The 26,525-nt window shown below is 40.6% G+C and overlaps 2 protein-coding genes across 4 annotated transcripts in view; one reads left to right on the top strand and one right to left on the bottom strand.

Moving 5' to 3' along the window:
* The window catches only part of cfap58 (cilia and flagella associated protein 58), a 74,046-nt gene extending 51,264 nt beyond the window's left edge, over positions 1 to 22,782 (bottom strand). For all 3 annotated transcript variants that reach the window (XM_028971505.1, XM_028971506.1, XM_028971507.1), the window contains exons 1-12: positions 22,568 to 22,782; positions 20,724 to 20,996; positions 20,418 to 20,551; positions 19,790 to 19,946; positions 19,053 to 19,247; positions 18,097 to 18,234; positions 16,075 to 16,234; positions 14,665 to 14,747; positions 13,246 to 13,437; positions 10,710 to 10,871; positions 9,590 to 9,736; positions 545 to 685 (exon numbers count right to left, since the gene is read on the bottom strand). In XM_028971505.1, the coding sequence (XP_028827338.1) occupies positions 545 to 685; positions 9,590 to 9,736; positions 10,710 to 10,871; positions 13,246 to 13,437; positions 14,665 to 14,747; positions 16,075 to 16,234; positions 18,097 to 18,234; positions 19,053 to 19,247; positions 19,790 to 19,946; positions 20,418 to 20,551; positions 20,724 to 20,996; positions 22,568 to 22,573 (1,788 nt within the window). In that variant the 5' untranslated portion in view covers positions 22,574 to 22,782. The remainder of the gene's footprint in view (positions 1 to 544; positions 686 to 9,589; positions 9,737 to 10,709; positions 10,872 to 13,245; positions 13,438 to 14,664; positions 14,748 to 16,074; positions 16,235 to 18,096; positions 18,235 to 19,052; positions 19,248 to 19,789; positions 19,947 to 20,417; positions 20,552 to 20,723; positions 20,997 to 22,567) is intronic.
* Positions 22,783 to 23,027: 245 nt separating this feature from the next.
* The window catches only part of neurl1aa (neuralized E3 ubiquitin protein ligase 1Aa), a 68,289-nt gene continuing 64,791 nt past the window's right edge, over positions 23,028 to 26,525 (top strand). The window contains exon 1 of the mRNA XM_028971508.1: positions 23,028 to 23,397. Coding sequence (XP_028827341.1) covers positions 23,313 to 23,397 — 85 coding nt within the window. The 5' untranslated portion in view covers positions 23,028 to 23,312. The remainder of the gene's footprint in view (positions 23,398 to 26,525) is intronic.

Below are 26,525 nucleotides of genomic sequence, written 5' to 3'. Positions count from 1 at the left end.
TCCAGGCCCGGATTTCTGTGCTCTGCACATTCGGTGGACTCTGAATTGGCCGAAGATGTGAGTGTGTAACTGAATTGTGATGCACACTGATGATCCCACCCTGTGCCCACTGTCCTGGATTGGGCTCTTAATATGGATTACACAGTTATGAAAAGTGAGCAAGTGTACTCAATATATTGGGATATATTGTACATAATTTATGTATCATATTGTGGCTCCTTGATTGGAATGCATACAGTGAAATTTCTGCCTATATATAAAAATGTATGAATCATTGTACGAGTAATTTTGTAATACTTTTATCTTTGTATCTCTATATTTCCTGTTATCCCACAGGCGTAAGTGTGTGATAACAGGTACGGAAACCCCGGCAAATGCTTTCTCAGTAACCCAAATCTTCTTTAAGTGTTGCCAGGCCCAGAGCAGAGATCATCTGCAGCTGATCCTTTCAAAAGCCATGGCATTTAATGAGGTTGCAATGAGCCCCAGATTTCCCAGGGCACTGCTTTCATGCTGTGACCACGTAGTAGTAAGTTGCCTTTACCTGATCAAGGGCTTTCTTCTGTTGCAAGTTGTCAGCATCTGCATCAGCTATGATCTTGAGCAGCTTTTTCTCCTCTGCCTCTTTATTCTCAATCACAAGCTTCATCTCCTGGATCTGCTGCTTTAACTTTTGAAGGTCAGTCTAGACAAGAGAAAAAGATATTAACAGTAATAACAATGATTTATTTATATCTCAGTTTTGCTGAAACAGAATATAGCAACGTAACAGAAGAGAGGAACATTTACTGTCTTTTTAAATTCTGTTAAATTGTGTGTTATTTACCGGAGCTAGGAAGAAGCCTATGAAATGAATGAATGAAAACCCAACAGAAACTGAGAGACTGAATGAAATGAAAGGGACATGCGACATTTTAGTTTCAATATTCTACCATTGGACCAACTAGAAGGTCATGTTAGTGTTTTTAGCGTGCGAATGTCCTTTTGTTTTTCTGTTTGAGTGTGTGTGTGTGTGTGTGTGTGTGTGGTACAATTGGAAGGCTAATGATCTCTGTCTCACACCCACACAGTGTCAAACAACTGTGGCTGAACATCTAAAGACCTTCTCATTACCCAGGTCAGGTCTAGCCAGCCTGGTTCCCAGTGCTCACCCTGTCAGCCCAGTGCATGGGTCTGCGAATGCGCTCAGATTGCGGGGGGGTGGGGGTTGTTAGAGATCTGCGCATGCACTCAGAATCCCTCCACTGCGCATTCACTGAACACACGCTTGAAGCTGCAAGTTTGTAAAACACACTGTAGGAATTTCTGTGCGGTAAATGTTAATCATTTCTTAGCGGGAAAAATGCCATATGGCTCAACCTATATGGCTGGCTACAAGTACTATTATTTATTTGGAACGCATAACTAGACGGCACTATTCTCATCACTATTCATTAAAGCAGGTTGGCAAGCAGGCTGGCCAGAGGAATGCTGTAGGAATATCTAAAGACTGCCCTTGTTTCTAATGAGGTCGTGAAAAGAAACTGCAACCTTAACCGCAGAAACAAAAGACACAATGATGACAACAAGCAGCGATTAAAGCTTTGGATTGTCTTTGAGCAGTGGTTTCCCTGTCTATCATTATCTCTCTTCCATACATCATTAGGAATAGCTAGACAGCATCTTACATTTACTTAAGCATATTGCTGGAATAACATCAGTAAGACTATTTATAATGGGTATTTTTTCTTTATGTAGCAACTACAAAAGTATGTATATAAGGCACTATGTTCATATCCAAATATGTTACAAAAATAAGACCATCAAGATTAATAATAACTATAATGGCAACTGTGATGCCCAACAGCATCTAACACATTTAACTGTGTTATTGCATTGCAGTTTGTTTACTGTATCGAGCAGATGACATCACCTCCGCAATACACATACAGTGTTAATATATTTTTGAGGGACAAGCAGATGGCTGGGAGATAATAACGAAGCAATCTTTGAACGTACATTTTTTACAATGAACTGAAAAAAAACAGAATGTGTGGTCTATAAGGTGACAATAATATAATAGTAAGATAACCTTGTTTTAATTATGAAATGGTTTTGACTAAAAGAAAATGTTTTTGTCTGTACTATATAATGTACTATATAGTGACATTGGTTAAATATAATTGCATTATCAAAGATGAAGACAATTTTCATTGACTAAATGAAGACTAAAATATTAATGGATAATTCTGACACCAAGCCCCCTCCACCGTACTTCATTGTAAAACAATAAACATCTGTGGTTTCCTCCTATAGCCTCCCGCATGAGAGAATACACTCATGTCACCCTCTTAACCCCTACCCCTACCTTTGCAAATCACTGCTTGGACCTGCCTCACTTTACTGTTGAGAGAAGAGTTATTATGCTGAGGTCATCTTTTTATTGCAGTTGGCAGATCAGTCACTTGCTCTAGTCGTTTGGTATGACATTTTGTTCCAGTAACCTGACTAAGTGCTGTTGATGGGATCAATTTTCAGCAACTTTTCCTATATGGATTCAATTCCAGTTGTCTTGCTATTGCTCCATTTTCACTCCCTTGATTGCTGCTATTATGTTGTTCCCTACAAGCTCATCAGCAGGCTCTGGTTGAGCAGGTTCATCAGCAGCTCTTCACGTGTTAAACATGACTCTGTCCAGTACACAAACTGAGAATCACAGATGAGTATTAAGTGACACGAGATAACATATTTTATCCCATTCAAATTTTACTACTTGAAAATGCAATATTGCTATTTCTATGTATATGCAAATGAAAATGCAATATTGCTATGTTGACGTCACCTGAATGTTTCAAACAGGCCCACATGAAAGACATCTTGTTCTGAATCAAAGTTTTGCGTTTGTTTTCATCGAGGAATACCCAGAGGACAGCCAGCTCATTCCTGCCACATATTTCATTAAGGTTTCATTGCACTTCAAGAGCGAGAGAGAAGAGGAAGGGTTTTAGGACAGCAGGGCAGAAAGGAGAGACAGTGGTCTGCATGTCCCAAAATTAGCTCCCTCCATAAGCATGAATTATATATTTACATCTGCATTTTCAGTTTTTTCGCTATGTCTGTGAAAAGTGACTTCTAACATCACATTACAATCTCAAAGCAACAACACGATGAAGCACAAACACCTTCCTAGATTACAGTGCATGCAGCTGAGATATGAAAGCACAAGATTGTAGCTGAGATATGTAAGCTACAAGATTCATGAAGGTCTCTCAGCAGGAATTGCACCGGCAACACATTCAACACTTCTACCCCAGAGAATCACAGATGAATAAAAATTGAATGAATAAAATGCTGAGAAATCTTACATGATTTTTTTTCTGCAGTTTCTCTTGTTACAGTGCACTGAAATCCAGATGCAGTGTCAACCTCTTACAGAGTACCTGTATGTGACGCCATGCATGGCATCTGTTTATCTGCAGAGGTGCAGATAGACCTGCATTCATATTTTTTTTTGCTGAAATGGGAACCATCGACCTAATATCATAGGAGTAATGTGCTGATGTAAGAAACAACCTGTTCGCCTTAACAACGGAATCCAACTCAGCGGTGAAGGGATCAGAGATTGTATTGACTTTGTTAATCTGCATGGGAAAATAAATGTTGCAGAAGATAATTTCTGTTGTAGATTATAACTACACAGATAGATTACTGTTGCATTTACTTGGAAATATTGCATAAAATAAAGCAGCTCCTTTACATTGTTACATTGTACTTTGTAAAAGCTTGCCACAGACCATTCAGATTGTCCATTGATGGTTCAGGTTTGTCCAAACAGAATTCCTGATGCAGGTCATCCACCACCTACATGACTGTTGTTTTGACCTTTTTCCACTTAGTGAGAGGTGGATGCCACAATTTGGAGAAATACAAAAGGGGAGGCCGGTTCGAGAATGAATGGAAATATGATCCTTCTATTTATTTGACAAACGTACCCTGCAACTAAGGCTTCTGTGACTTATTTATTGCTGCTGCACTTTGTCTTCTGTGTCTTCTATATATCATGTTAGATGTTCTGTCTACGCGGGAGGGGTTTTCAAGTAAGAATTTCATTGTGATCTGTACACTGTACATATGACAATAAATTTCAACCTCAACCTCAACCAGATGCTTGAGCTATGTAGGGACAATTTGTCATGCCGGCGAGCTTACGAGGATAGTAAGCGCAGAGGCAGGACATTCTGGGAACAAGGATTTATTAAACAATAAAGGAAACCAGGCACGATGGCCAAAAACAGGGAAAATAAAGGGGAGAACCAAAACCAGCCCACAGGCGTGTGGCGATTGCCAGAACACAAAACACATCAAAACAGGTGCAAGGTCCACACAGAGTTCACGAAAGAATGTCGGAGCTGCCGATGGGTGGAACTACAGTGCCTTATAACAGCACCCTGATTGGGCACAGGTGAGTCCCCAGGCGCAGTCAACCCAAAAAAAAAACTGACTTTTTTTATTCCTTTTCTTTTTTTCATTCAATACATTTCTTGAAAAGACAATCAGCACATTTCCAATACAAATATTTGATTTATTCATTAAGCTAGCAGAGCGGTCCACAAGACAACATAAGGGGAGCCATGTACCAAACACATTAACCGTATTACCCGTATTAACTGACCCAGTGAACAGTCCTGTGAAGGCTGCAGGTACAAGGAAGACACAAGAAATAGCAAGATTTATCAATAGGTTCACTCATATATGTATCTTATGTATTTATTTATTTATTTTTATGTGTGGAGGTACCAAACACCATAACCTGGATCTTCTTGTCAAAAAACAACAGCAATAAATCTACTTCCCCACTGTGCCATGCTAAGCTGATCATGAAAAGTTATATTAGGATATTAAATATGGCAAGAGGCACAAAGCTGTTAAGTTGAAGCCAGCATGGGAAATGTTTTGAGGGTCATATCTATACCCAGTCCTTCAAAACGCTGTAGTTTTAGGTGTAGACGTGAGGTCTCTTGGTTTTAATTTTGATGCCTTGCATTTGTAATTCCACCCCTAACCCGAACCACTAAGCGAAGCGATAATATTCCAAGATGAACTGTAACTCAGTGTCTAATTTACTCAGTGTCTTAGAAGCTGCACTTCCACCTCTTCTGGTCACTTGCTAGATGTTCTCCAAACCCACTCCCACATAAGAACTTATGAATTAATGACAAAGCTGCTGAGGTCCACTGTAATTAACATATGACTGAGATAGACAGTCACGGAGCAGCCTGGCTGCTGAATTATAGAAAAGCCAGTCTGGTTTTTGCGAGTGAAGCAGTGAGCATGACTTAAAAGTGTGTATATCTATAATTACATCCATTTTTAGACACTTTTAGAAATTTAATACTATTTTAATGGTTGCTTGATAATAAAAAAATATCTGAAAAGTCTGTGGGAAAGATTGTCTTTCTTAAAAATTAAGAAATTGAAACGCTGGCTAATATGTGAGAGGCAACTCACCAAGAGCATAAAAGCCACAACATGGATCTACTGTATTTCTTCTTCTAAAGCAGGATGGCTTTGACTATGTTTATGACGTCTGCATACCTTTAACAGCATGCCAAGTCTGACAGCAGCTTCATGTTTGACAAGACTGAAGTCTTTAAAGTGTCTGAATGAAGAAAGGGAAAAACAAAGCTGAACAATTATTCAGCTCTGCAAAAACAAGACAGAAGATAATGATAAGACAGAAATCTGAAAGCAAAAGCATACTACAGTAGCAGGCAAAATTGAGGCTTAGGGGCACCTGGATCCTTTGACTATGGAAGCATAAAGGTGAAGCTGAAGATCAGAAATAAAGAAACAATTGTGTGCATTGAGAGGATTACATAAGACAGTGAGTGCAGGCGAGTGTTTCCTTTTAATATACTTTTTTCTGCATCTTATCCCTCCAGAAACCTAGAAAAACATGAAAGGTCTTTTTTGCCGCTATTTTCCTTTGCTTTTCTTTTCTTATCAATTTCAGCCTGTATAGCGCTCTCTTACCTTGTCCAACTATGCTTTGCCAAAGCTATAAGTCATAAACACCACAGAAGTTATGAAGTCTGAAATGGCATCCCTAATCACATCAAAATTGCTTCTCATGGTATTGTTATGCATCAGCAGATCACGTAACGTAACATAAAATGTAAAACAATGTCCTCAGTTTTTTCTTTTTTGGTCAGTGGGGGGACTAATGATATTAAAATTGTGCCTCAGAAGAAGCTAACTTCTCTTGAAACTTTGCCTCAGAAGAAGCTAATGCTTTTTTGATTGCAGCAAAACTTATAATTCAGTTATCAGAAGCAATATCTGAACAATGCCATGTCCCATAACTATTATAATCATAATTGAAAGAACACAAGGAAGGAGGATAGGGTGAAGTAAAAGAAAAATACATGAATGTTAATTTCTAAATTCAGTACATGCAGTCTTTTATGGGGCTTTTTGATCAGATTCATAAGGAAGAGGAAAACAACATGCCTGGCCTGTGTTGCATGTAGGTCAGAGCAACACTACAAAACATAATTACAGCGCCTCTTCCTGCGACAGCTTTTTGATTGTGTTGTCCTTTTGTCATAATAGAAACAGTGGCTTTTCCAGTTGACAAGAATCCAACAACTGCACTGTTTATTCATTAGTTCTGCAAAAACGCCCATCCTGGTTTTTACCTCTCCTTCACTTCATCCATTTCTCTTCAACAGGATGTCTCTTTAATCTCTGTGAGAAAGGTAATGGTGCAGGGGTAATGCCAGTAGGAAACATGCATCCTGGAAATGCAGTGGGGGCCCAAACTGAGCCTCCTGAAGCATGCTGGGTAAGCTGTTCTGGTTGGCTGCGTGCTGGCCAACCTAACAGAGAAATCCTACATCCTAGAAATCCTAGTTTTAATTTCAAGAAATCTATAGCTTCTTTTTAAAACTCCTTTCTAGCAATCCATTTTTGTTCTGTTAAATCACATGGGAAAATTTTAATTCACAAAATATCGCACCCCTTGACTCCTGGCCATCGTGGAGTCAGATGGCCAAGAACATCAGGGCAACTCACTCTTGCTTTTCACTCTCTTTCTGGAAGCTTCCGTTGCTTCCTCCCTAATCCATCTGTTCAGACAACTGCCATGTCCCGGTGAAAGCCCTCAACCCATGTGTGAAGCTGTCAAAATGATGCACCTTTGGGTTTGGCTCACGGTTACTTGTTTTTATAGGCTTCTTATTAATTTCTCATTTCCCCTGATTTGTATCAAAACACATTCATCAATAAGTTACACAAAAAATTAAGAAAAATATAATAAAACCTAATAAGCAGTTTATTACAGAATTTCCTTTTTTTAAACAATGACACTGAAACAATGAAACTTTTATCCTATTGTTCTTTGAGCAGTAATACAATATTTTTTTTCCATCTGTAAAACTCTCACTGTTATTTCCCTGGGATTTAGGGCCATGGATTTGTTTGTGTTTGCTTGGGAGAGGTCTCTCTGTGTCTGTGTGTGTGTGTGTGTGTGTGTGTGTGTTTGTGTTTCTTTCTAGACTTTTCCTTATAGGCTATTAGAGAGGAGGAGCCACCTGATGATTTGCCCCACCCATCTCATCAACGTATCAGCTGAAGCATATATAAGAAAGCCTCCAGTTTGGAGTGTGGAGGATAATTGTTGAGAGAATAGCAAGAGAATAGTGTTGAAGTGTTTTGCTTTAAGCTTTAAGTAGATATTCTGCCCTAGTCAACCCTAATGTGTTGTGGTGTTTGGTCCTTCCTTGTGTGCTCTCCCGTAGTATATATTCTCCCACTTGTGTCTGTAGTGTTCCTCTTGTTGGTCTGTGGTTTTGTTGTATATAGCACTGTTTGAGGTGGTTGCGGGTTTGCATAACTTTTGTGAATAAACAAACTGTCTTTACACTTTCAGTTGTTTTTGTGTGTCTAGTCCCAGGTATCCACTCGCTCTTGTTTGTGTCCACGTTTCTCTTAACCCCTAGATGGGAACATGAACAGGTGGGGGCTCGTCCGGGATCATTGCCGGTAATCTCAATTCAATTCTAAGGCATTGGTGAAGGAGCGATGACCACCCAAACTCTGATTAGTTGGAGTGCCTCAGCTAGTTTGTTTGTTAGACCTTTTGATGAGCCACTGTTTGTTATGGGGTGGTAGTAGCCTAGAGGGTTACACACTCGCCTATGAACCAGAAAACCCCACTTCAAATCCCACTTACTACCATTATGTCCCTGAGCAAGACACTTAACCCTGAGTTGTTCCAGGGGGAACTGTCCCTGTAACTACTGATTGTAAGTCACTCTGGATAAGGGTGTCTGATAAATGCTGTAAATGTAAATGTTATTTTGCCTTTTTTATTTTTGGAGGGACCCCAGGGGCAGATATGCAGTTAGGCTGCCAATTTAGTTTGAAAGACACAGGGCTGATGTTAAAGCATTTAAAGTCACCTGCTATTTGTAAGCTCAGAAGACTAGCTAGGTCAGTTAACAGGTTTGGGGGTTCTAGATAGGACTGCAGGTTGGTGGTGGAGTACCGTTCTGACATGTGTTTTAAAGGGAGGAACATCCGATGCGATTGTAACTGGTTCAAGTATGTTTATCTAAATTAAATGGATAAATAGATAAATCAATTATACAATAATTATACAATAACACATGGGATCAGAACAAATAAACTACTTCCACCTAGTGAGTAAATGGGGAGACGTTTGAATACTAGTACAACCGAAAGGAAACAAAACGGACACGTTGAGAGAAAAAAACAGAAAAACGTGCCTTTACCATAGCACAAGAGAGAATAGATGTGACAGGGTTAGGAAGTTAAGAAACCAGACTAGAACTTAAATCAATTAGACAAGCATGTTTGTAATGACATACTTACCTTAGTGTAATATATTTGTGGACTCTGCAACCCAGAACCTAAGCTTTAAAATTTTTTTAGTTCTCCCTTGCAACGTAATGTTATCTGTTAAAGAAATTCATATTTTCTTGCAATGGCCATGGCGAGCCCATATGCTGCAGCCGCAACAAGTGCAAACAGCATGAGTGGAGTACAAATCAGACCAACCCCGGTAATAAAAAACCTTAACAATATTACGGTAAGGCAGATTTTGAGGCCCATGCATGTTTTTTTTTTGTGTGTGGGTAGTTGATGCAGTTGAATTAAATCACTATAATCAACTGCTATAATAAACCTCTCTTCCATTTTCACAAAGTGTACAGAGTGCAGCATCATGCTTGCTAGAATCGTATTGCATCTGACTTAACAGTGGAGATGGAGATAGGTGTCACGACACCAAGGAAGGACAGGACTCAGGCACAATAAGTGAAAGCCTACACGACTTCAGAGTTATTAAATGGAGCTGGATGGGGGACGACTTGGTTCTGAAGAAAAACTATTACCTTTATTGGTGTCGTATTGGTTTACACAGTGATTTATTGGTTTAGCATTTAAAATGTTAATTTTAAAATAAATTTCATGGTATCGCAATATATATTGTGTACCGTTACATAGTTTTAAAGTATTGCAATATTATTTTTATCCCCTGACCTTGGTGAATAGTCATTCACTAAAGATGGATTAAAGTTTTGAATACCTTCATACAGTCTTTCTCCTTCTCCATCTTGTGAATCTCTTGTTGCTCCTTGAGCAGAGCTACCTCCTTCACACTGCTCTCCTCTTTCAGCTGTTCCATCTGCTGAGCAGCTATCTTCAGTTTCTTCCTCATCTCAGCAATCTCACTCTGCAAATATTCAAACAGGCCCAGAATATTTTGGGATATACAAATTCACTGTATGTTAAATAAATATTAAAGGAACCACCAAGGTTGCACCGAGGTCCCCTTGAGCAAAGTTTCAACACCACACACTGCTCCCCGGGTGCCTTCATGACTGCCCGGGGAGCAGTGTGTGGGGACGGTGCTTCTGCTCAGTGGAACCTTGGCGGATCAGGATTAGATAATGGGTCTGCTTCCTTACCCGCTAGGCCACCACAGCCCCACTGGTGAGGACATAGCAGAGGACAAAATTTGTTGTGTGCACTCTGTACTGTGGTTGTTGTGTATCACAATGACAAAACAATCACTTTCACTTTTTATGTATTCCTTAAGTTATCAACACACATGCCCAATGGGCATCTACATGGTGATGCTTGCCCCGTTGTCCATTTCTGATGCTTACGTTGCTTGCAGTGATTGGGCTGCAACTCTGCAGCCACAGTTTTGTGTGTTCTGAAACTTTCCTATACAAACCAGCACTGAGCCTTTGCTGTGTTCTAATTCCTTGTACCTATACTTGCTGTCTTAATCTACTTAATTCTAAAGATGTAAAGTTAGAAATTGCTATAGTATGCAGCTATTTATAAATAGTCAATTTCTGAACAAAGGGCCACTGCTGATATCACAGCTATATGGCTCTATTTTATCCCTGGGGCTATGCGCCAGAGCACCAGACATCATGGACTAGACTGCTCAGCTGTTAAGCAGGTTAGGTAGACATGGTGGGGTGGGACAGATCCACTCCAATACTCATCTCCTGGCAACAATAACAGCAGCCATTAATTGATCGGCTTGAACATGTGGGTGCTGGCAAAATTTGGATGAGTAATTTCCTCTGTGTTCCACAGATACACCACAAAGCAGGTTTTTTGCTGAATATGCATCTGTTGCATAGAAACACACAGTTACTGTTACCTTGTGGTTAGCCTGGATTAGGTACCTGAGACTCTATGTGGTTCTTGCTGTAGAGGTTCCTGTCAGCTCTCACAACCTCATAGAGGTTCTGCTGCTGCTTTAGGTTGGTCTCAGCTTCGGCCAGCTTTTTCCTGTAATCAAAGATCTGCATCTCTTTGACTTTGATGTCCTCCATGTGCTGCAGCACCTGCCAAGAAACAACGAGAGATGAGTTAATGCCAGGACACTCTCCTTTATTTATCCGTTCTTCATTCTTTTTAAATCTCTAAAGGTTTTGTTTACCTTCTACTTATTCTGTGCTTGTGCTGAACTTTTGTCACGGAGACAAATCCCTTGTCTCTGTTCTTATTGTTTTCCTTAGTGGCTGTGTGACTGTTTTGCAAAGGATATTATCTATTTTCCCCCACCTCCAATCTTTCCACACAAATCATAAAGAGGCATGCTCCTAGTTACTTGAGAGTGTCTGGCCCTAGCCCAAACAACAACAAGCCGACACCATCCTTCTGGGCTTATTCTTTCTCATCTAGCTGCATTCAACCACAACAGAAAAATCGGAAAAAGCCCAGGACCACATGTGATAAAGATGACGCTGGAATTTGTTTTATGAAAACACCTTTGGGAAATTCACACCTAACTTGTTTTTGCAGTGCAAAAGCATACCTTTTCAATACCACCGATTGAAATACAACGAAGAGGAAGTGTCAGGGACATGAAGTGTCAAATTAGAAATCCAAATTACCATTTCAGTTACATTATTTTGCCCACTGGATGCCTATGGGATGGTTCCTCTCGGGAACAAAGTTTTATCTTTCTGAGCCAGGATAAAAGGATGGAGAAGGAAACACAAGTCTCCTTAAAATCTCATAAAAGTCTCCTGTAGGGTGGTTGTAGTCTAGTTGCTAACACACTTGTGTGTACAGTCCAGGGGGACTGTAACTACTGAATGTATGTCACTCTGGATAAGGGTATTTGCTAAAGGGCATAAATGAAATAAATAATAGCTTATATTGACTGCATTATTGGCAGATTGCTACCAAATAGTCATGTTTGACTGATAGATCAAATTATATTTTAGCCCTCACACCATGACACATTTGTTACAGGTGACTACGGGTGACTTGTAAATTTCCCACTTGTGGCGAGGTGCTGGTGTTCGAGGAAGTGCATGGTTGTGGTGAGCTCTGGCAGGGGCTTCAGGCACTGCATAGGCAATGGTGTGTGCCTTAGTGGGAGCGCTGGTGTTGTGAGAGGTCAGTGTGGAAACAATGGAATATGATGCAGGAGTGGTGGTGAGAATTGGCAGTGAATGACTTGGTAGAATCACTTGATAGGGTCTTAGGTGTGGGTTCCAGTAGTGGAGATGCCAGAATGGATAGGAGAAAGTTCACCCGACATCTTGCTCACTTCCAGATACCACCGGTTGTAATTGTTGTTGTCATCCTCTTCCAACTCCCAGTACTCCTCCCACAGATAATCCAACTCCTACTCCTTGTCGCCGGAGTCCGGAAAACCAATCCGTTCTGGGATGGTGTAGTGAGCTGCGGGCTGACCAATGAATCCCACGTGGAGTGTCATAGAAACAGCGGGGAAGTTGAACCCTTCATCATCACTGTCCTACGTGTGCATTGCCGCCGGTCTTGTAGAGAGATCGAACCTGTCATCCTGCCCGTCCAGCAAGTGACTCACAGGGGAGAGGGGACCGGGAAGCCAGCACCCTTGTTCCTTTTCTGTGAGTCATTGTGGGCTGTGCCCCTTCTTTAATGTGCACCTTGTTCTGTTACAGAGGAGTAAATGCACAAGGCACCAGTCCTCGACATAGTAATGTTTTAAACACATAATTAGGGGAGACAAACAGTGATTCGGTGCCTCCTGGTGGGTCAGCTGCACCCTAGAGTTACACTGACACTAGATGAGCCAGTGCCCCTTGTAAACATTCACACATATATTATATTTGATCGTAATAACCTAAATAATGACCTGAACTCTCAGCTTTTTCAGTAGAGAACATACACAATATGAGTGCAGAAATTTAGAAAGCATTAAAAAAATGTAATAGATAAAGTACACATCAAATGGCAAGCAAAATGTTAACATAAATCAAAAATGCATCAGGCGTCAATAGATTTTGTCAGCTAGACGAAAATAGAAAAAAAGGATATACAGATGTTCTAGGTTTATACATGTTACTAAAGAAGCTGCTTTATCAACAACAATTATGAAGAATTTCCAGATTTGATTCATGTTGGTCCAGAACAACTGTCACAGCAAAAGTCTGATGACAGTTTTTCAGAAAGTGTGTTCTGCTGTAGCTCTTGCAACTGTTCGTAGCAGGACTTAAGAATGAGTGACATGGAATTCTTCCTCTCCATGTGAGAAACAATTTAATCATATTCATCTGGAAGTTCTCCGCTCAACTGTCTGTTACATTCATCTTTATTGATTTAATACAAGTGTTACAGTGAGTGAAACAAAGAAAAGCTTCATGCAACCCTGGAAAAACACTGCTAAGTTCACAACAAGAATGAATTATTCTCCATGAGATTGAATCTGAGAGGACTTGCCTTGTGGGTGAGATTGCTGGCCTGGTTGATGTAGCGGTCACGCTCTTTCTCCAGTTGGAATATGATATTGCGCTGCTTCTGTGCCTCATTGCGGTAGTTTGAGATCTCCTGGTCAAGATTTTTCTTGGTCTGCTCGTGGATCTTGACAATACTGATCTGCTTCTCCGTGGTACTGGATGCCTTGATCAGGTTCTAGAGCAAGAGTTTTGACAGAATATTATCATGATGGATAATAACAGCAAAACTGTTGAACTCCACATCATGAACTCCACATCAAAAGACTAGAGTCTCACACTAATTAGCACAACAGAGTGTGAGGCTGTACTGTGCAAGCCAATTAAATATAAATCTCTCTTCATACAACAATACAATATTTAACACGCACTCATCAGTGTCAAGCATGGTTTCTTCTCATGCTAGAATGCATTTCGGAGATCATAAATAACAAAAGCCATAGCTTTCAAAAGTGAAAAATAATGGTGACCACAAGAAAAAACAAGGAATATTCTGAATAAAGAAAATGAAAAATGGTAGAAAAATTAAGAGACCAAAAAAGGTAATGCTCCACAGAGAAAACATAGATGCAACACATACATTTATTTGTGTGAAAGGCGAAAACACAATGGAAGCCATGACTGACTAGACAACATAGTGATAATTAAATAAATCTAAAGTATACATTTGATCCTGAATTTACAATGCTGCACTATGTCATTTAATCAACAGGAAGTCAAAACATTTTTTAATTTTCAGCTTCATGCATTGTGAGCACAAAATGGAGAAAAACAATGGCTGCTTCCAGGTTTTCTATGTTGCGAAATAAAAATGATTTCTGCTGAGGGCTGTTTGAAGAAAAACCTAAATGAGCATGCAAAAGTGCCATCGCTAAAACTCACTGTCCATTTCCATCTTTACATAGGGATTATCTCTGGCTTGGATTAATTTCACATTCCTGTCATAGGTCAGACCTAACACTGTAAGTAAATAACATGCAGCTGTGTTACTTGTGATAATTTATTTCAGTGTATGAATATGTAAAAATGAAGGTCACTGATTACCACACTAATTCTGACAGGCCTAATGCTGATGGCAGCATTAGGTTATAAGATGCCATTTGTGGAATGGCATGAAATAAGGAAGATGGTTTGAGAAAAATTTCTGGAATGTCCACACCAGTATGATATCAAAATGAAAACACATACTAAATCATTCAGATTTTTCAGGTGTTCTAATTAACATGGGTTGTGCATTCAATTTTATAATGGTTCATTAATTTTCAGTCTGCATTCATTTTCAATGCTGATTTATCATTTGAACATTTGATTTCATATTTAGAGAAAAGAAAATGTTTAAGCAGTATCAGATGATGATGATGACTGAATGTTATTCTGCTGCCCAAGTAAAGGTCAAGATACAAACCTGGTTTAATAAGTCCCTCTCTCGTACAAGGTCATCAATGGACTTCTTAAGTGACTCCATCTGTCTTTTTGATAATTCCATTTCTAAAGAGCGAAAAAACACAGTTTATGAAACAGCATGTATGGCTATATGCATCAACTCTCATTGAAGGCTTTTTTAAAATTATTATTTAACTGGTCTGTTTCTTTGTTTTATTGCTCTCGAGGTGAACTGGGGTCTGCATGTAGTCCTACAGAGAAAGGGTCATTATTTTCATGCTTTGAGAAATAAAGCAAAAATGGTAAAAAAAAAAAAAATGGTAACAAGCGAAGCATGCTACCATGTGTCGAGTGCAGACATGTCATATCATATTAGTGTTGGTGTTGTTGGGAAATAGGTTTTTCATGTATTCCCCTGCCAACAACACAGTCTCATGAAGAGGATCACTGACCCTTCGGTTGTCTCCTGGTCCATCTGTCAGCATAAAGTTGGATGTTCAGATGACAGTGCAGGTTCAGACTTATCTATCACATCAGATGTCCTTCAGCTCCAAGAAGGACTTAGTCGAATAATTAAATATTGCTTTCAATTAAGTTCTATATACCGTGCATTGCCTATAATAAGAGGAGGTATATGTTCATGGTCTGACTCTGAAAGTGATGGGGACAACATGAAGCCTTTACATGCATGTCGACAAATGTCTTTAAATCATGAGACGTAATGTTGTTTTGTGAAAAAAGGTTGGATTATTGGATCAATTATAGTATTTTTGTCAACGTGTCCATAGCAAAAGCACACCGTGAAGGGAATGCTGCAGTGTCATGGAGCTCGTTTTGGGTTGTGCTAGAGCGTATGTACTTCAGACCATCAGAGAACGATGCTTTTTTTTTTTTACTGCTTCTTCATCTCACTGTCTGTCAGTGTCAAAGTCACTTCACAATTCATTCATCTGCCACCGGTAAGAAATGCAGGTGGTGTTTTTCCACCAAAAAGAAAAAAAGTCTGTGCATGAGGAATATATGCATGCACACAATATATATATATTCTTCATTTGCACTTGTGAGTCAGGAAGTGATTTTGACTTTGTATATTATGCACATGCGCATATTTATGTCTGTGAACATAGAAGCTTTTAAAAGGATGTGAATGCAATTTTTATTATGTTGTTCAGCAACCCACTTAAGTCTCAAGGAGCTCAAACCCACAAATTTACCATTCTTTTTAGTTAATTCACCAGGTTTTTTTTTTTTTTTAAACAAAACGTATGTTGATAAAGTGTCACAAGGTTTGTAATAAGGAAATTGAAACTAGTATGGATAAAAGCTTAATCTAAAAACAATATATGAAATTCTCCAGTCAGTTGTTTCTCTTGTGTTTGTGTTTTTAGGGAGGTCCTTGTCTCTCCACATTTGTGTTTTTAGAGTTCCTTGCCTCTCTCCATTCCTGTCATCTGGCTCTTCAGGGTGTCTCTCTGCTGTTCCAGCTCCACCTTTTGGTCCTCAGTCTGATGCAGTTTTCTCTGGGTGGCCTCACGCACTTTTGACAGCTTGCTGATCTCCTGCCGCATGTGGCTGCACTCCTCTTCCTTAATCTAAAAAGAAGAAACTGGCATTTAGTAAGTCTCTTTCATTGGACCGACCTTCTCTTCGTGCCTTGCTCAGACTCTCTTTCTCTTTATTCATTCTCTCCTGCTGGGATTTTACTTGTTTCGTTTATTTCATCTGGGTGGCAAAGACAGCCCTAGAGAGAAGTTTCTTGTTCATCCCCACAGAGACCCAATATTTTGGTGCAGATCACACTAGATAATCTGCCACACACACTTTTGCCTCCATCCACTTCACCAAATCTGACAAGTCTCATCTAGGCATAAAGTGAGCTACTTATCAGAAAATCCAGAGTATCTGGTGCAGTGAACTAAAGGCCCACTGTGTAGGGAAAGCCAAATGAAAGCACCAGCAGGGCTAGTGTGTTTGCCTCAATTGTAATGTAGATGTCATTTTAAAAAACTTTGCATCTGTGACACACTCTACAGCGCATTTGTTTTATATGAAAATAAATGCTTCCTTATCTTGATACATTTATAAATGCACCTCAAGGGCGGGCTTGCTTGGTCACTATCGTGTACATGCAGTGCCCTCTTGTGGTCTGGATTCAAATTTCAGGGGTAAAAACTAAAGTTTCAGGAGAACTGCCTTATTGTTTATGTCTTTGTTTATTTATTTGTTTTGTCTTTTCAGATTGTGTGCTTAACCAATTTTGTTCACAGCATGTTCAAATTTTAGAGGCCCACTTGTGGTTGTACCTTCAAAAGGTACAACCAGCTCTGGCTTCAAGAATAATTCAGTGAGCTGGACAACAAAGTTAAGACACCTCTGCAGAGAGAGACAAATGGACAAATGCAATCAATGAACGTGTTGAGCCAACCCCATTGCGTGCTAGGTGTACATTTTAGGCTTGTGTGGGGCAAGCCATTAAAAATAGTATGCAAATCATACACTGTGAAAAGTGAACCCTGACTAAACTTAAAATTGAATTAATCTGTCACACCTAATATTTTAACATTGACATAATGTAAATAAACCAGGTTAGAGCAGGTTTGGTTGGCTGAAGTGTTAGGTGTGACATTCGATTCATTCAAATTTAAGTTTAGCCAGTGTTCTCTTTTTCAGTGAACTGGTCTAGCTATGCTTTAATCCTGAAAACAAGCTGTCAGAAATGCTTTACCACAACATAATTTGAATATGTATACGGTACAGGACAAAGGTTTGGACACAGCTTCTCATTCAATGTGTTTTCTTTATTTTCATGGCCATTTACATAGAGATGGTTTGGGGTGAGCTGGACCGCAGAGTGAAGGCAAAGGGGCCAACAAGTGCTAAACACCTCTGGGAACTCCTTCAAGACTGTTGGAAAACCATTTCAGGTGACGACCTCTTGAAGCTCATCGAGAGAATGCCAAGAGTGTGCAAAGCAGTAATCAGAGCAAAGAAACTAGAATATAAAACATGTTTTCAGTTATTTCACCTTTTTTTGTTAAGTACATAACTCCACTCCATAACTCCATAACTGTTCATTCATAGTTTTGATGCCTTCAGTGAGAATCTACCAATGTAAATGGTAAAAACACATTGAATGAGAAGGTGTGTCCAAACTTTTGGCCTGTACTGTATTTGTCTTTGTTCTATTTTGCACAGATGTGCATAAAAACATATTGGATATGTATTACAGACATATTGGATCATTTGGACATTACTGTAGACACATTTGTTTGGGTGTGTATTGGTCTCTGCAGTCTACAAAGTGTTCCATCTATCCCATGACACTCATTAAATCAGGTCTGCCAGTGTGTTGCTCTCAATCTGGAAGAGCTTGTGAAGCTACCCAGGCCCCTTGCAGTCTGGGACCGTCTGTTGTGGGGAGGAATGGCTCCTTCTGCAAAGCTATTGACTGTACCTTTAGGTGAGAGGACTTCTGCTGGTTGTCCAGGGAGAGCTGCTCCAGGCTTGTGGTGTTTTGTTCATTCTCTTGCTGCAGTTTGCTGTTTCTCTGCTGTTGCTGCTCCAGTTCCTTGGTGGTTCGCTCAAACATGACCTACAAGACCCACAGTAAATGTTCAATGTGCTATTGATGAACAGCTGTCTGTGTGAGTTTGTCATTCTCTGTTGTGTATTTGTGATCATGCATCTGTGTGTAGATACACTGGCATTGTAGCAATATGCTTCATGTATGGAATATTTAAAACTAAATTCAAACTCAAATTCAGCAGTCAGTACAGATGCAGATATTATTTTTTGGCGCCACATGTTTTCAGGCCATGAAAACGTATGTATGTACATGCAGGAAAGTGTAAGATAATGAAAGTGAAGTGATTGTGATACACAGCACAGCACATGGTGACACAACGAAATGTGTCCTCCGCTTTTAACCTTCACCCTTATTGAGCAGTGGATAGCCATGACAGCCGCCCGGGGAGCAGTGTGTAGGGACGGTGCTTTGCTCAGTGACACCTTGTTGGATCACGATTCGAACCGGCAACCTTCTTAACCACTAGGCCACCACTGCCACCACTAATCAATATGAAAGAAGTAATGGGCTATGAACGAGAATTCTCTCAACTGCCTCTAGGCTCTTGTGCTCATGGCCGGAGGATAATGAGTACACAACTGGACTAATAAAGATTGTTCGTTATGTTTTATTTGTAATGAACAAGGTCATATTCTCTAAATCCCATGGATGTTAATTGTTCATGTAATAAGATACATGATAAGTAAACTTGATCAACAATAACAAATTTTAATGTGTAGCACTCAGACATGTCGCTGCTTGAACTGGACCAGCCACTGGCCAGAACTGTAAATTCTCAGGTGACAGTCCTGTGTAGCAAGCTGTTGTCTCCATTGTGACCTCACCTTCTGTTCACGCAGCTGTTGTTCCAGGCGTTGCTGCTCATCTTGGCTGTGCTGATTCTGCTGAGTAAGCATCCTGATGTCTGCCTGACTGGTGTCCAGCGCAGCCTGCAACTGCATCACCTTTTTGTCCAGCCGCTCCCTTTGCCTTGTTTCCCGTGAGCACTCGTTCTGATGTACCTGGACTTCCTGCTGCAGCTACAGTGGAAACAATAAATAAATTGAGCCTGCATTCCTGTGAGTGGGCATGTGTCTACATTGATTTGTGTGGGTGTGGGGTGGGGTACCTACTAGGCTACTATGATCCAGAAGACCGCAAAGTCACAGGTTCAAACCCCACTTACTACCATTGTGTCGCTGAGCAGTCCCAGGGGGACTGTCCCACTAACTACTGATTGTAAGTCGCTCTGGTTAAAGGTGTCTGATACATGCCATAAATGTACATGTAAATGTCATATGTAGATCTTTGGGATCCAGAAATCTTGCTACATGTTTGTACAAAACCTTTTTTCTACTTTCAAGGCACAATTAACCTGAAGTGTTGTACTGGTGTGTAAAATTCAATTCCACTGCCACTCATGGCAGTAAAAATTCTTTGTGTTGATTGTTCATTAAGTTAGAATATGTATGTAACATTACACAGTAGCTCATAGCCCCCTGAATAGCTAATGGAATACACCAATCCATACATTTCTAGTGACACTCCTAGTGCTCAGTGATGCTGAATATTTACAGCATACTTTGGAAATGGTTTGCACGGCATCCTCTTTCCAGGCCTCCAAGTCTTGTTGACCAGTGATGGACTTGCTGAGGTTCTGTCGCTGATTTGCGAGCTCTTTGAGCATTTCTTCATGCTCTTTTTTCAGTTCTGTGTTGACTTTCAGGAGTTCGTCCACACTGAAAAAGACAGGGGTTAATATTTTATTTTCTTTGTATTATTATTTTTGTTGAATAGCTGTCAATCTGGTCAAATGCAACTGATTATGCAGTGTACATGCACACTTGTGTTCAAATAATTTCATTTGGCACGTTGCTCATTTTGAAAATAATATGGATGCAAATTATGTATGTGTCCATCTTTATGCAGGACTTGTCGCTGGCTATGAATTTTGCATACATATCATAGGTCAGACTCCACACAGGAAGATAACAGAAATGCATTACTTTTGATGGTCATTTTATTATTATTATTGTTGTTATATACTGTTAATGTCCTCAGTGCAATGAGAAGCACTATTTAAGGTGAAATACAGTTATGGTTTCCTTTTTTCTTTTTCAAAGAACTAAAAATAATTTCAGCCCTCAGCATCCGATGGATGGATGATGGATTGATAGATAATAGACAGAGAGAAATATGGACACACTTACTTGTGCTTGGTAGATGCACCTCTGCTTTGTTCAGTCAGAGTGACTATTTCTTGTTTCAGAGACTGAATTGTCTCCTTATTTTGCAACTCTTTCTCTCTAGCTGCATCCACTATTTTCCAAGCTTTCTCTAGCTCCTGCAGAAACATATGAAAAAGTCTTACTTTTCTAATAATCTTCACAGGGGCGCATTAAAGGCTAGAATGTTGCTCTCCTGAAAAAAGGCCCTAATTGACCCTCAGCTGGAGAGTCACACTAGCAAGATGCTATTCCTTTTTCCGATAATGCGCCGCTTTCAGGCTGATATACCTTTTTCATAGTTGTAATGGTTCCCTGGTCTTCTTGAGTCAATTTCATAGCTGCAGTAACTTTGACAGAATACGATGTTATCTCGGCACTGAGCTCTCGGCATTTTGCCATCAGCCTCTTCTCATTCTCATGGGATTTCTTCAAGGCTTTGGTAACTTTCTCATATTCTGCAGGAAACCTTTCCTGGATCTTCTCACCTCCAAGTTCATTTAAAACGTCTTGAAACTCTTTCACTGATATTCCCTCCTTGGCCTCCACATCCTGACCTTTTTCCTGTCAACAGAGAGAATCATAGGCATCTTAGGCATTGCACATAACACAAACCCTGTTTCAAATACAATACAAATAGGGTGTCAAAAAAAGAGACCATTTTAAACTATTTTGAGCATTTAAAGATTGTTGAGAACCCTTAATGTTTTTCTGGTGTTGAGCATACAATCCAAAATCTAAATATGCAATATATTCCTGAGAGATAAATAACACTGCTTCACTGGCAGTTCAAGAGAGTTAAGGATAATGGTTTTTAAGATATATTAAGATACATTTATATACAAGTATAAGATTATACACAATATACCATGTATTGAAATAATGTTTCACACAGTGCAATCATAAAAGAAAAATATATATGTATATACAGACTAAACTATACTAATTAAAACTAAAACTTAAATACTGTACAGTATCTCTATAAAAGTATAACTTTTCTGTACAATGAACAGGAAAAACTGGACATAACTGGACAACATCATGTAGGATGCTTGTAAGTGGATATGCTGGATATTTCAAACAGGACACACAAGACAAGACAAACAAATGTGCAAAATGTGCAGGAATGTGCAAAATGAGCAGAGATGTGCAAAATGGTCAGTATGTTATCAGGTGCACAAGGCTGGAAGTGTATTTTTGTTGAGTTTAACATGGTGATTTGGTGATTAGCCCCACAAGTGGGAAATTTGCAAAAGAGCAACAAAGCACGTGCCAGCCGGGAGTCAAAATTAGAATCTTCTGATCCGTAGTCAGACATGTTATCCATTGCACCACTGGCCCTGCGTGTTTTGATAATGTGTTTTGATAAAAGTGTCACTATTATCTCTCTAAAATGACTGATACAAAATATCAAATATCTCTTATTTTATTAACGACATTTGCATTACTTACTACCAGACCAACAGTTCTTTTATAAAGCAAAGCTGATCAACAGATTAATTTATTCTGTTATTGAAGCATGGTAACAGCAGACATGTTGTAATCCAAAGACATATTTACAACAAAATAACCTCATAGCCACAGGGACGCATGGGTTGGAAATGTCATGGTTTGTGACTGCTTTGCTGCAACTGGACCTGGCCCGCCCACCCATCATATTATGAATTCTTTATCATATCACAGGGTGCATGAGGACAATGTGAGACCATCTGTCCAGACGTGGAAGCTGAAGCAGGAGTGGACCTCACAACAATCACTTATATATATATATACAATTTGAACAATAATGAAATATTGAGATAATGAGATATTTCTTGAATGAAGACCTACATATTTACTTGTTTTTTACTTGATTTTGTGCAAATGACTATTTTAGCGGTAGTATCTGATCAGTCTCATCTGATGATTCATTACATTTTATTTTTTGCTAAAAACTAGTTTGTATTAATTTTGCTAAGTAGATGGCCCTAAATAGACAACACAAATTAGCCCTCACTGCAGTGTCATAAGTTATTGTCTATTAGCATCCCTCACTATGTCAGCCGAGCTAACATTAGATTGAAAAGTCAGGAATTAAAATCAAGCAGCTTTTACTGTTTGAAAAGTAAAAAAAAAAAAAACTAACAAACGCAAACCTCCATTGTGATCCCTCTCTTCGTAAAATGAATGTTTTTCAGCTGTTCAAAACCGACTTGTTCGGTGGTGCGGGGTGGATTGCGGTCTCCCTGGAAACGCGTCCTCGTTCCCCAGCAACCACGGGACTGACGTCAGGGGGCGGGGCGTCGACGTGAGGTGTTGCTGTTGATGTTTTTTTCATTAGCCAGCATTAGGCTACACTAGATGGCAGCTTTACACAAACTGTGAGAACGAGTGTCCCCCCCCCTGCCCTGCATCAGGCCGCCGTCTGTCGAACAAGGTGTTGTATTAGTTACACTTACTATCACCAGCACTCATTTTGTTCATTTTATTTTTTTTGCCATTCTACTGATGCTGATTAATGTATGATGCAGGGAACAATTCTGCTGCATGTAAAGCAGGCCAGCTCGTTCTACTTATTGTACTTCCAACAGGCGTCACTGCGATCGCCGTGCGTCGTCACAAGCTGCAGTCATGTCATTCGTCGGCGCTGCCCAAATACCCATAAACGGATCTGATTCCACAATATCACATAAAGCATGTTTTTAATCGCTCAGGCAAGATATAATCCGACCTGTTGTGCGATCGCGGCGACATTGCTGTCTGCAAATCCCGCAGCGTGTAGGTGCAACTCAGTTGTTTGGAAGTGGAGAAGCTCCAGGGCGGACGTGCTGGAGAGATGAGGCGGCTGCCGGCTACTTACTGAAGCTCGGACCGAACATCTGGCCGAGCCGAGCACCGGCCATGGGCAACAGCGTCTCCAGAATCTCAGCGTTGCGGAGGGGACAGCAGAACATGTTCCACAGACTCGCGCAGAGCTCGCGCAAAGGTCCGTTCTCGTGACGTGCCGAACCGCGTAAAAGTTCTTCATCTGATGGTTAATGATGTGTAAAGGTTGCGACTGCACGCTTGCAGCTTTCATTGCATTAAATGGTCGAATATGCATGTAGTGTATAAACACAAAAACATTATGTTGATTTGTTATAATATTTATTGTGTATAATAAATAAGATATGACATTTGCTCCTTTTGCAAAGTTACAAACTCTCTGCACTTTATAATAGTATCTTGGAAAATGGTTTACTTTGTTACTGCTGCTGTAAATGTGTTCCAATTGTTGTTGTTTTTTTTTTTTTCTTTCTTAGCTCACATCACGATATATTTCAAAGCACTAATCACCAACAGTGTTTGTTCGTAACGTAAATTCTGTAGCAATAGAAGCATCACAATCACTGGGTTGATTTAAAATTGGTTTCAGGCTATTGGGGCGAGACATGCTACAGACCTTACTGGGGCGGGAATGAAATCATGGCTGCGGCCGATGGAACTGAGGGCTCGGACGGGAGGATTCCATTTCATCATCTGCAGAAATTGTAAAGGTTTTGGGATGCACTGATATAGGAACAAAATTATCTATCTGTTCTAAATATAGATTTTATTATACAGTACAGGCCAAAAGTTTGGCCACACCTTCTCATTCAATGTGGTTTCTTTATTTTCATGACCATTTACATTGGTAGATTCTCACTGAAGGCATCAAAACTATGAATGAACACATGTGGATCATGCCTTAATATCTGTTATTACAAAACTTAACAATTATGCATTTACTTAATATGTGTATATGTCACGACGAGATTCAAGCAATGCAATTGCAGATGGTGGTAGTTGCCTAGTGGGTAACACACTCCCCAAGCCCCAGGTTCAAATCCCATTTACTACCATTGTGTCCCTGAGCAAGACACTTAACCCTGAGTGTCTCCAAGGTGACTGTCCCTGTAACTACTAATTGTAAGTCGCTCTGGATAAGGCCGTCTGATAAATGATGTAAATGTAAATGCAGATGAGGCGTTACAGGTGGGTATAGTTGTCGGCATGTTGGGAACTGTGGGGCGGAGAATGCATGGGAGAGTGAGGGCATGTGTAGGGACACTAACTAGAGCGGTGCACGGGTTTCTGGCAGATGCCGCAGCAGGAGAAGAGATAGATAAAGCTGGCGGTTGGCTGGAGAGGAGTCAAGAAACATGGGCCGATGGAGGAGCGCCCCCTGTGAACTTGGTTGTGGAACGTGGCCATGACAGGCTACCGGAGGACCCAGCTTAGTCACTTATCCACCCACCCTCCCCTCAGGAGGAGCCCCCAACATGAACTGCACCCCCCCCTTAAAAAATCTTTGGAGAAGCACCCCGCTCCTGCTGGACTTAGGGATATCTTGGGGCTCATCCACCTCTTCCTGGACCAGCACAGTCGGGTCAGGAACCTCCTTCCTGGGGTTCGGCTCCGCGGCTGGGTCGCCATCTGGTGGACATAAAGAGGGGAAGTGGGGGCGACATACGGACACATAAACCACGCACACACACACAGACAGACAGAAGAGAGGGTCGTATGGCTCCCTCTCTGTGCTCTCTGGGACCTCCTCAGGGGGCATAGCCAGGATCTCGTGAGGCGCGATCTTCTCGCCACACACCAGTGCTGGGCCTTCTTGCACCGGATCATGATTGCCACTGGGTGTGGTGGTGGGGCAGTCTGATCTCTGGCTCAGGCTCTGTCCAATCAAACTCCGCCCTCAGTCTCACCAGGAAGTCCTGAAAACTCATTCAGTCTGTCTCTCCCTGCTGATTTAGTCAGATGCGTGAGGATGGTAGTGATCTTCTCCGCGTTTGAGTACAAAAGAGCAAAGTACATGCCACAGGATTTTATAAAAGACTGGCATGTACCTGCTGCTCCACTAAAGGGTCCCGGGATCATGGGTATGTCCCAGACGGGGCTGGGTGCGTCGGTGGAGATGGTGGTGGGTGTGTGGCGTGGAGGGTGGTGGACGTCCTCTACAGCAGGTGTGAGTTCTTCTCAGTCGTTCTCTTCCTCTGCTTCTCTTCCTCTGCGCTTTTGGCTGGAGGGGCATTCTGTCACGACGGCAAGCGCAGAGTCGGGACATACTGGGAAAGGGATTTTATTACAAACAATAAAAGAACTGAAACAAAACCAGGCTCGATGGCCGTAAACATCGCAAAAAGGGTAAAACACAAACTAGCCCGCAGGCGTGTGGCGTTTGCCAGAACTCAAAACTCAAACACATGAAATGCCAGGTCAAGTTCACCACAGAGTTCACCAAACAGAGTTCACGAATATGCCATCCCTGCAGAGGGGTGGAGTCACAGGTTTTTCATGGCTGTCCGTATTGGGCACAGGTGAAGTGTCCAGGTGCCATCAATCCTGACAATAAAATTTCCAGGTAACGAGCCATGTTGAATTAACAAATGCACTTTTCTTAATAAAAAATGTTTAATTAATAAAAAAAATACATCAATATTTTAATATTAATAACAAGGCAATTACTTGCACTGGATTTCATTAAACACTTTAGCATTAGGATCTCTGTCTGGGTGACCGTGGGTACTCTGGTAAGTCCCAATTCCCGTAGTGTGACTTGATGTTATTTCCCTCGCACTTCTGGGTTGTGGGTTCCTTCTCACATTTCCTTTCGAGGGCCCTTCGGCACAGATAGCATCAGTTGCGGCTAGTTGTGTCCAATCAACAAATGCCCTGTGTGATCTGGAGTCACAGAGCTGTTCTCCAACACGTACCCTGAGGTGTCCCTCGTGTTGAAACCAGAAACAACTGCTTTCAGCCTCACCTCTCCACACAATTTGATCAAGCAAAATTAAAAAAAAAAAAAAAGTGTCAATGGGTGGAATATTTTAATTTTTATTCTTATAATAACTTTTTCAACAATTAATGTGAGTCGTACCATAGCACGCACACAAGACAGTATTGTGTGAGGTGTGCTATTACTTTTATAAGCTATTTTTAAGCTATTAACGCTCAAACAGGGTCCCTATAAGAATGCATTGAATGCAAATGTGCTCGCAGACATTTTGACAGTAATATGCAAACGTTTTGACCTTGCCTTCAGGACACACCCTTGACTCATTCAAACTGTCGTTTAGGACCGTCCTA

The sequence above is a fragment of the Denticeps clupeoides genome, chromosome 3 (genome assembly GCF_900700375.1).
Source record: "Denticeps clupeoides chromosome 3, fDenClu1.1, whole genome shotgun sequence".
Classification (NCBI taxonomy): domain Eukaryota; kingdom Metazoa; phylum Chordata; class Actinopteri; order Clupeiformes; family Denticipitidae; genus Denticeps; species Denticeps clupeoides.
Note: the sequence above shows the minus strand (reverse complement) of the source record. Positions and strands in the feature narration are given on the sequence as shown.